This window comes from Musa acuminata, chromosome BXJ3-9 (genome assembly GCF_036884655.1).
Source record: "Musa acuminata AAA Group cultivar baxijiao chromosome BXJ3-9, Cavendish_Baxijiao_AAA, whole genome shotgun sequence".
Lineage (NCBI taxonomy): Eukaryota > Viridiplantae > Streptophyta > Magnoliopsida > Zingiberales > Musaceae > Musa > Musa acuminata.
This window is the reverse complement of record NC_088357.1, coordinates 46126942-46137486: the sequence shown is the minus strand read 5'-3', so window position 1 is coordinate 46137486 and position 10545 is coordinate 46126942. Positions and strand designations below refer to the sequence as shown.

The following is a 10545-nucleotide window of genomic DNA, read 5'->3' as shown; positions in this document are numbered from 1 at the left end:
CAAGACAAATCTCTCAAGTAATTGAGTTCTAATTTGTCTGAAATATCAATCATATCAAGTTCTCGAACCAATATGAGTTACATATATGACACTGTCTTAATGTAATAATTCTTCTAGTTTTGTATTTCTTTTATCTAGATCTGTCTCTAGAAATGTAATGATGACATCCAAGGAGGAAACATTGTCCTGTAACAGTTATGTGATGCTCAAATGTTCTTCCTTTAGCTTCAACAATATCATTCCACGTCATTTCAATTCAAGTCAAGATCATTTCACTTAGGATTACTTCCATCTTAATTTGCTCTGAAACCACCACAAGTAACTCAATATAATTAGCAGATTAATCACTCATATGACTCAACCATACAAATTCATGGGTTCTTTAGCGGTTAAAATTCTAGAGAAATCCCATGTTGCAGAAGCCTTCTTGCCACACGCCAAAGACTAAAATTTCTTAGTAGAGGCAATCTGTAGATTCTGCAACCATCTTCTAGCTCTAGAATTACACTCATTGCTTCTAAGATTCAACTTGAACTCTTCTCCAAGGATGCATATTTGTTTCTCCTTTGAACTGAAGGAAATTTGTATATCCTGAATGGCATCGATTAAACTGTTCCTCGGTTTGGTTTCAGTGTTCTGAAGCCTCTCTTTAATCTCATTTTGAAGTATCATTTGCTTGTATGAACATGTTGACCATCATATCAGCATCTCGAATCATTCCTCGAGGAACATGGGTGGCCTCGATCTTTGATCTCAAGCTGAACTGCCTAGATGAAACAAAACGGGGTATATAATCGTGTGAATGATTCATTTCAGAAACCAAATTTAAGGAAAATGACTGAAAATTCAAGAGGAAGCATTTACTTTGAAAGTGGGGAGAAGATAATTTGTACAGATGACCACTTCGGAATGGGTGAAAGTTAAGACAGTGGCTCGTTCTCGACCAGCTATCAAGTACGGGAAATCTTAATTGTGAATAGCTAGCTACATACTGACAGTAAGAAATTCGAGAAACTATTTAGCAATTAATATCTGTCTGCTACTGTAACATATCTGTCTGCTACTATTTGGGAATGCTACTGAAGCATACTAGAGAGGCATCATTGTTTGAGGGCTTTGTCCTTCATGGTAAACATTAAACAAATTGCTATGTAAAAGAGTTATCACTCATCATGTGTGAGGGAAGTACACTTTCTGCTCTAAAATTCTACAAATCAGTATCCCATGTCTAGATTCACCACACAGTGGCAAAATTAGTCAAGGTTTCAGATACAGGTTGGACTGGTATGAACTAGTACTTATCGACCCAACCAAGGATTGGTACCAAACCATATAGCTCGGTACGAATCAAGATTCATCATTTCATTACTTTCCGGAGGTACCGGATGGTACAAGTCGATGTACCATCTGGTATGTACTGTACCGATTCAACAAGCTGTAAATGGTATTGCTTCAAAACTCAGACTTGATATCAAATGCCATAAATGGCTGTGAACTTCCCAGACAACCATAATGCAGAAAAAAATGTCATATGAATTCTATAATCTGTCAGGCAAGAAAACAAGTACCTTTTTGGTCGTGCGCCAACATGCACTAGATTCCATAGTATTTTCCCCAACCTCCTGCAGCTTGTTTCCCAACCGTAGCAATCCAAGTTTCGACTATTTTCCTTGTTAACAACCTCATATTTCAATTGAAGAACATCAATTGTCAGTTTTTCGAAGCTTGGCTATGTTTCTCAGACTTCCAAATTTATTCTTTTTTCTTTCTGTAGATGAATGATTAGATTTTGTACATCCTGTAAATGAGTGCATTTCTAGCTCCTTCGGATGGAGAATAATCGACTGTCTCTCGTGAAAGAGTTCTGATACATTCAGAGCAAATGCTGATTTTGCTGCTCTAAATTCCCAGCATCTTGCTTAGTTCAAGTTTTTATCTGCAGATAAACGAAATATTTGATTAGTGACAGTTTAATTATATAAATTGAACTCTTGTCTTTAGGTACAGTAAAAGTTGACTGCATGGATGAGTCTGAAGGACTTACGGACAAGAGGACTGGCACAAGTTCACAAAGGCTTCCTGACTATCAGACATCAAGAGCATATTATATTACATGGTCCTTAGCAATGTAGTATGCACTTCCAGAAGTATATTTTTCAGAACTCTGCACTTCTGCCTGGCCATCGACATTTCCAGAAGAGTCACTTGTACAAGTAAACTCATCTATAGTTCTTTTAACTTCAGGAAAATTTTCTGCCTCAGCAGTTAACACGACATCCTCTTCCTTTTTCAGTTGTTCCAATTCTTGTGCTCTTTCCTGGTTTTGAGAAATCTTTAGTAGTTCAGCAATGTGCTCCTGATATTGCACCAATTGTGTGTTAAGGTCTTGAATTTTTTTCTCAGCATCAGCACGCAAAGAAATTTGGTGATTTAGGAGTGTGTCCTTCTCTGAAACAACTTCTTTAGACTCATCAAGCAGAAATTTTACATGCTCAATCTCCTGAAGATGTGCTTTATTCTTCTCAGATAACTTGTTTACAGTCACGAACGCAACAGTTGCATGTAACTGAGCTTTCTTAATTTGCTCATCATTATCTTTAATCCGGTTTTCTAATTGGTTTATATTAAACATCTTATCTGTTATCTCTGAGGTCAATCGAAGAATCTCTCTTTCTTTTTCATTATTCTCCAGCTGTTGAGCTTCATATATAGCAAGTGTTGCTCCCCTTAATGACCTCAACTTCCACTCTATATCACACCTAGTATTATATGCCTCCTCCAAGCATTTCTGAAGTTCTTCAATAACCAGATCCCTTTCGGAAAGACTCCTTATCATCCTCCCAACCTGCTCACCTATCCAACTCCTTTGCGGAAAGCAGTCAGATATGGAAACAACCTGATCAGTAGCTTCTTCAAGGGATGTATTTCCATCAGCAAGGACATCAGCAATATCATATGCTAATCTTTCCCAATCTTCGGTCAATGATCTTAATTCCCTGTCTTTCTCTTTAACCAAGTCTCCAAGCTTTTTGTTCTCCTGCATCACCAGACATAGCTGTATTTGTAGCTCTTTCAATTTGGTTTCTAATGCCATCAGGCTTTGCTTAGTGATAGATTCATTTCTTTTGCTGCCATCTGCCTGATTTTGAAGTACTACAAGTTCCTCTTGCAAGCATATAATTGCCTCAGCAGACTCAATCTCAACCTGTCTACGGATTTCCTCCATTTCTTGTTCAAGAGATGTTTGTGACACCTGATCACTTTGGAAGCTTATGTTCAAATCTCTTGCCTTTTCTAGAGAAGCTTGCATTCTTCTCAGTTTCATTTGCAAATGGAAGTCTGCATTTTCATGATGTTCAGAAGGAACATCTTTTAGCTCCTCTTGGAGAAGGGATAGTTTTTCTACCTCACTCGAAGGACTGTCAAGTTGGCTTCTCAGTAAGGATATCTCCTGCACTTTTTTCTTTAGAAGCTCCACTTGCTGGTTGCTCTTTTTCTTTGCATCTTCCATCTCATTCACCAGAAGGATGTTTTCTAATTTAAGCCTCTCAATGATGGATCTTGCATCTTTCAATTCATTTTTTATGTCTTCATACTGCTTACTCATATATAAAACCCTTCTATTTGCTGATTTGAGCTCATTATTTGTGTAATTAGCGCTTTCCTCTACTTCTGTACGAGATGACTTCTCCTCTGCAAGGATGATTTTGAGTATATCCAACTCCAGCTGTAAATTTAAAATTTCCTCTTTATGCTTCATTACATGTTCGTGCGAGCATTCTATCCTCTTTTCACAGACCTGAGAATCTGTTTGGGATGATTCTGATAACAGTTCCTGAAATATTTAGATTACAGATAAAGTTTTATATTAGGAAAATAAATTTTCACTTTAGTACCAATGAATTAGCAGAAATCAGCAGTCATGATGGCAAACTATAAGTAAAGCATACATTTTTCTGATGTGCAGCACTGATATATTGGTAACTGTCTGCAGAGCTACAGTTCTTTAATTCAACATGCAGATTGCTTGTCTCCCTGTGAAAAAAAAAAAAGAACGAACATTTGGTAATTAAGAAAAAAATGAGTGGAAAACACATTTTAAGTTGAAATTGAGCTTTTCATTTCTATAATTAAAATGTATAGCTATAATTACCTAGTGAGTCTTTGATTTCTTTCTAAGCAAGATTGAAGGTCACACCTGCAGCTTTCTAATTCTTGATAGGTCTCGTTTAACTGAAATAGCATCAATCAATCCCAGTTGCCAAACCATTTAACAGCAAACAAGTTTCAGAAAATGAAATATTCTGCAAAATGATCGAATTAATAGTAACTCCATAAACAATGATTCATTATCTCTGGATGGACAACCAGATAGGGGCTTTCCAGCATGCTGAACAAACCTACAGAATTTTTTTCAAGCACTGATGGCTAGAAACACAAGGATAAGATCCTCAACATGAACCTTACCTGGGTTTCCATATCTGACTTTTGGAGATTATGAAGTTCAGCTTCTGCATCAAGCACTCGCATAAGCTGCAAGGATAAAGGCAATTATTGCTTATATATGTCAAGAAGTTTATAAGATAAGTAATAATGGTAGTTAGAACAATTGTGGAGACCTTGTTGCGTAACTCAGATACTTCAGCTAACAAATATTCTCTTTCTCCTCCGTAGAAGTCCTGGAACCTGGTAAAAAGATATTGCAATAAGAAAAAATGATGATCAGAGAATACAAAAGATTTTTTCACAAGACATTGATCCATGTGTTACCTTTGCAGTTGGTCTAAGAGCCTGACATTTTCCAATGCAAAGCGTGTCACTTCGGGATTCCTGTCAACTCTGGCACGAAGCAATTGTACCTCTTCAGAAAGGGCATGTTTTTCTTCCAGTAAGTATGAGTCAATTGGCACTTGGCATTCTGAAAGTTTTTCCAAACGGAAAATCTTGTCTTCTTGAAACTTAAGCATCATTTTATTGCTTCGACTTTCTTCCTCTCTTTGATGAACCTGTCAGATAAACACTATTAATCTCCTGAGAAGGCCCTCATTACAAATGGCAGCAGAACTTTTGTTTCTTATAGAAGCATAAAACTTACCAGGCAATTCAACTGCTTAATTTCAGCTTCGAGTTGCTTAATTGTAGTATCTGCCATTTTTTCTCTTCGCAATGCACCAGCCAAGATTGACTCCAATGATTTTAACTGCATCACAAATGGCCAAGAACTTATGTCCAGCCCATGTCATGACATGAATTCACCTAGTGAGTGAAACTTCAATTTTGTTATAAGCAGTTAACTCTTAGCTGGACACCACCATAAGAAACTCAGAACTATATTCTCATCCTGATTTGATGTTTCAGGTCAATGCCATGAAACATGACATAACCTATTTCTCAATATATGTATAAAAAGATCTATACCTTGAAAAGATATCCTCATGTTTCTACAAATTGTGACTTATGAAAATATGTCATTTACTGGTGCCTTATGGAAACTCTTACACTGTTCAAACCATCAGTCTGCAACTCATCAGCGTTTGTTTTAGTAACTTCTGGCAACTTCTCTATTGCAGAAGCATCACAAAATTCACCCTTAGAGTCTTCAAAAATTGCTGAACGAAATGATAGAGATCTGGAGACATTTTGACGCTTTAGAACTGAAAGTTCCTCCTGTTATGAAGTCAGCATTGAAGTTTTATGATGAGTTCTAGGGCAGAAAATAGTTTGGCCATTATTTGCCCGAAAAATAAACAAAAAAAATGTCAGGATTTGAGTCCACCTTTAATAAACGTATTTGGTGCCGCAATGCGATAACATCTTCTGAAGCATCTTCATTTATAACAGCCTTATAATTTGGAGGGGAAGAAAATGAGTTATAGTAAACTAAATATTTGAGATTGAAATCAAGGCAAGCTGAATCAGGCATGACAATGCTCTATAATTTCAAAGACAATTACATTGTTCTGAATGAGTCTTGCGCGCCGAGCAAATTTAAGGGTACTTAGAGTCTCATTAGCAGAGCTGCAAGAGATATTGGTATGTATAAGTACCACACAAAATTTGAGAACATGAGGGATGAAAATATTTTAGCAAGGCAGTCTTTACCATATTGAAGGGCTGACATTTGCAATAATCATAGTTTTGGAGTTGCCACCAAGAGAATCCTGAGATGATAACATAAATAAATTGATAACAGAAAGATAAGTGGCAGAATGACAATGTAGCAGTAAATCACTTAAATATTTCTTACTTGAAGAAGAAACGTAAGTTTCGAATCCCTGTATGGAACATGTCTTTGCTTCCCATGAGCCATATCAGCGAGAACCATTATAACATGACTGCAAATGCATATCTAACATGTTATTATCTGTGGTCTGAGAAACACTAATGTGACAATAATTCAAGATACTGGTTGGACTGGCATTTAACACTCCGACCAAGCACTGAAAATAGAATCATAAGCCCAATACTATTATTATTATTAAAAGAATATATGAATATTGTGTTAGATACCCAAGTGTTGATAAGGATTTGTTGATGTTTGCAGCTTCCTTTAGGCGTTCGCCCTCAGCACCTGAAGTTTTCTGCCTGCTCAGAATACATATTAGTTGATAAAGGCATTCAGCCTTTTCATCAAGTACCCATTGAAAATTTTGGATTAACTTATTTGACATTAAAAATTTACCTTTCTGAGCCAGCCAGATCCACTAGATTTAACTTTGCAAAACGTGAGTTCACTGTCAAATCTTTCTCCCATCTACTCTCTATTGTACAGGTAAAAACACTGTGTGAACGGCTGCTCTCATGATTCATATTTGTAGCTGCCACTTTCCTATTTGCAGCACCCTAAATAGAAAATTGAAATTTAACAAAAATCAAAATCTAAATTGTAGTATTTATGATGATAAAAGCTGGTAGCCAGATAATATTTACCAGTCTAAGAAGCTTAAGAATGTCATTGACATTCTTGACTACATATTCAGTAAGATTTTCAACATAGACACCCTTCCTGATATCTTCTCTCAACTATCAATTATTTGCCATGACAAAAGAAGCACATTATAACAAAATATTAGATGAAAAAGAAAACAAGAATTCATTAGAGAGTAGATGTACAAAGGACTTCAAAAGCACAAAGGAATTACAAGCAGATTGCTGGATGAGGGGACAAGAAGATCATTAATTTGTTCACTGTAAATCTCAAGGAAGGAACATTTGCAGCTATACTTAAGTTTTTCATCCCTCCTGCTTTCTTCCTCCTGCAATGGAAAAAATGAATAAAAATTAATTACCAAACTTTTAAAAACCCCAAATGAAACAGTATTAACCCACTTTTGATATTTTACCACTTTGATTCTTGCAAACAAGAATTCAAATATTCTTGGTATAATTCCACGGTTCAGGTTAGGCTCCACTTCCAGCTCTCCAATCTCACCAAGCATTGTATATGTCTTCCCACTTCCGGTCTACAGTACCAAACAAAAAAGTTTGGAAGAACAGGAGATGATTATGGGAAGCTTACTTGACAAACCCCTCAAAAGATCAAAAAAACTAGCATCTATAGCACGGTATTCATAAAAATAAAAGATACCTGTCCATATGCAAACACACAACTATTATATCCAGACATGCAATTCTCAACCATCGGCAGACCAGCAACTCGGAAAAGCATCTCCTGCAAATCATTTCAGGATACTGATTAGATAGGATCTGATGATTATCTTTGTTTCTATAATTCATAATAAAATACCTGATTTATTGTTTCACATGCTACATAGTCAAATGTGAATCGGGTCTCTGGTTGCCCAATCCAAGTTATGTTATGAGCACTTTCTTGCTTCAAGCATCTGCGAAAATCTTGCAGGCTTTTCTCTGTGCTATTGAGAGGACGAACACGAATTGCAACCTACACAAAATTATGAAAATTGTTTAATACTTTCTTTTGTTAATCCTGTCACAGACTTATCAAGATATCTGGCTTATATGGTTGAGCTAGATGCACACCAAAGGTCCTTATAAACAGATGTAGTTCTCCAGACAATGAGGTTGTCCAATAGGTCATTTTTATTTATTATGTCTATCAGCTATCATAATTGCACTAATCAGTGATACTTCACAGCAAAGAATCTACACTCCATTCTAATACATTAATGAGAACAGAAGGTCAATTTTTTCTTAAAACTACATCATGCTGCAATAGATCAGATGTATATCACTTGAAATAATCGTAAACCAAAGCTCACATTTACTACTATTTCCTGCAGTCCCTATAAAAAATTGGCACCAAGTTTGATGACTAATCTAATGTTAATGGAAATGTTCAATTTTAAATGTGAAAAAAATATAGTAACTTGTCATCTCATCAAGTGAACTTTAAGAGATTGTGATAGTGCGGATATCTCGCAAAACAAAATATACAAGTAGCAGTAAATTTTGTCATCTCTTGCAGGATATTAAAAAATGAGGAATATGACAAAGAGCAGATGTCTGGAGATGCTAAGACATCCAATCTACACTAATGATCCATGGATTCCTCCAAATGAGGAGCTAGTTTAGACTAGTATAATTGAAGTATCAATGTCAAGGGTTGGATAAGAGGAAGAGCAAAGTTATTCCTCCAATATTACAGCATTTATGTTGTTAGCCATTACGATGGTTGTGATTTTCATATGCCTTCTCTAAAAGAATAAATCATTTGGTAGGCAACATAATCATAGTTACACATCTTTTTTGTAATATTTGGTATCTTTTGACAGAAGAACTTCTCGAGTGCAAAAACATTCCTCTTATTTTTAAGTGACAGGCGATCTTATAGATGCAAGGAGGAGCTACAATGGACTGGAAATACTTGTAGATGAAATGGCGATCTCCAAGGTCAGTGAAAAGTCTTAGTTTCCTTAAAAAGACAGGAAGGTGAGAATAAACCAAAGCTTGAACGAAAAACTTATGGTTACAAAGCTGAAAAAAGCTGAAAACAAATACAAAACATTATCCAAAGTTTAGTACTTTGTGACAGATTATCTTAGACCTGTCCATAACCCAAATGCTGACGATTAATAAAACATGCTGTAATATTTATGGTAAAGATGCTCGAGTGAAGGTAATCTTGTTACTAGAAGCATCATGCTACAAATTCGGTTAAGCTACTGATGTGACAGAGTAATTAGGAGAGTTAACGATACCTACTTCATGCTTTCTAGTATTAATGATCGACATCATCAAGCTCCTGGTGAAAGTATATATGTGTATGTGCTTTGTGATTAAGGATGGTTTCGCAGTCCTAAAGTACGTGACCAATACACAGTTATTCTATGTTCCACTTTCAACCATTAGAATATTTTCATGCTTTAGTATGTTACAAAGTTGAACAATTCAATTTTGCACAATTTGAGTTTTTATTTTGCATTTGATGTTGAATGTAGAATTCAAATATGAAACTCCTAGGCTTAACGTGACCTAAAGTTCACTACCTGCACATTGTTGTCCATCCAGAATGATGGATCCTCTTGGAGTTCGAAGTGAGGAACTTCAACTGAATCCACAACAGGAGGAATGGACGAAATCTGTGTCGGTCTTGATGTCACTCCAAGGCTCATTGTTCGAGTCCCTGCACTAATTGGAGGGCGGGATTTGCCGAACCCATAGTTGGCAAACCTGATAGCACTCTTCGTCGGAGTGCCCTGAGTGGAACTGCAATCCGATTGCACGGACGATGCCTTCGCAGCCGTCTTAGACGTAAGGGTAGTAGTCAAGCCGTGTTCATCCCCGAGGCCTAATCTTCCGCCACGGCTCAGCGGCGGGAATTGGTTTCCAGGACCTCTGTAGCTAGAATCGTCATCAGTCTCCCTACCGATCACTCCAGGCTGACTCTTAGGGCACAAGCTGAGCCTGTGCCGAGCTACCATTCTCTCTGGGGTGCGAAACGGCAAGCCAGGCAAATCCGAACCCTTGGTATGGTTCTTGGAGGTCGTTGCTTCCGGTTTTCCTCTCAAAATCGCGCCTTGATCGAACCCGATCTTGGGGTTCTGCACCGGCTCCTGGATCGCTAGCAGAGGAGGCCGAGACGGATCGGATTCCAGCCGCGAGGACGACGAATCGCATGGATCCACCGGGGGGAGGTTTTCATTATTAGTCTCGGGGGTGGGAGCCCTGCTGGAGCTCGAACTTTGGCGAAATGTCCTCAAATCCTTCAACATCCTAAAAGAAAATTTCGCACATTAAGAACACGAAAAGGATCAAAACAAGCTTCAAATTCCGCAACCGAAAAATCAGATGTGACAAGTTTACCTGAACGAGGAATTCAAGAACAAGATCCGGAGGCGAAGAATCCTGCTGAAATCCGTTTGTTCTCGATCTGATACCTAAAGAAAACTAGGTCACCAGGGTTTCCGAACGAAATTATTCGCAGCTCTCGTAGGATTGGGAGAGTGGATAAGGAAGAAGAAACCCTGATCAGGGGAGACTGGGGAGACAGATCTCGGTGGCAGAAGTGGAACTCCTTGTCTCTTTCTTCTCTCTCAGAACTCGATGGAGTGAGACGGGACGACA

At 37.5% G+C, this 10545-nt stretch overlaps 1 protein-coding gene across 1 annotated transcript; it reads right to left on the bottom strand.

Annotated features, from left to right (window-relative positions):
• Positions 1-228: 228 nt before the first annotated feature.
• On the bottom strand, positions 229-10506 carry LOC135649353 (kinesin-like protein KIN-12F). Its single transcript, XM_065167621.1, has 23 exons — positions 10285-10506; positions 9468-10194; positions 7748-7903; positions 7589-7672; positions 7344-7463; positions 7143-7256; positions 6931-7023; positions 6683-6843; positions 6511-6585; positions 6248-6335; positions 6103-6161; positions 5955-6018; positions 5777-5842; positions 5500-5667; positions 5096-5200; positions 4771-5006; positions 4620-4686; positions 4468-4533; positions 4154-4233; positions 3951-4035; positions 2045-3835; positions 1569-1936; positions 229-767 (listed from the first exon to the last, which is right to left on the bottom strand). Exons 2-21 carry the CDS (start codon positions 10191-10193, stop codon positions 2105-2107), a joined length of 4344 nt encoding a protein of 1447 aa, XP_065023693.1. The 5' UTR covers position 10194; positions 10285-10506; the 3' UTR covers positions 229-767; positions 1569-1936; positions 2045-2104.
• Positions 10507-10545: the final 39 nt, after the last annotated feature.

What these genes read in the sequence shown, in the direction of transcription:
- LOC135649353 (XM_065167621.1), bottom strand. Translation starts at nt 10,193, where the DNA reads ATGTTGAAGGATTTGAGGACATTTCGCCAAAGTTCGAGCTCCAGCAGG. An exon ending in CATGTGAAACAATAAATCAG is followed by an intron (nt 7,673 to 7,747) that starts GTATTTTATTAT and finishes AATGATTTGCAG; the next exon opens with GAGATGCTTTTCCGAGTTGC. An exon ending in AAATCCTTATCAACACTTGG is followed by an intron (nt 6,336 to 6,510) that starts GTATCTAACACA and finishes ATGCATTTGCAG; the next exon opens with TCATGTTATAATGGTTCTCG.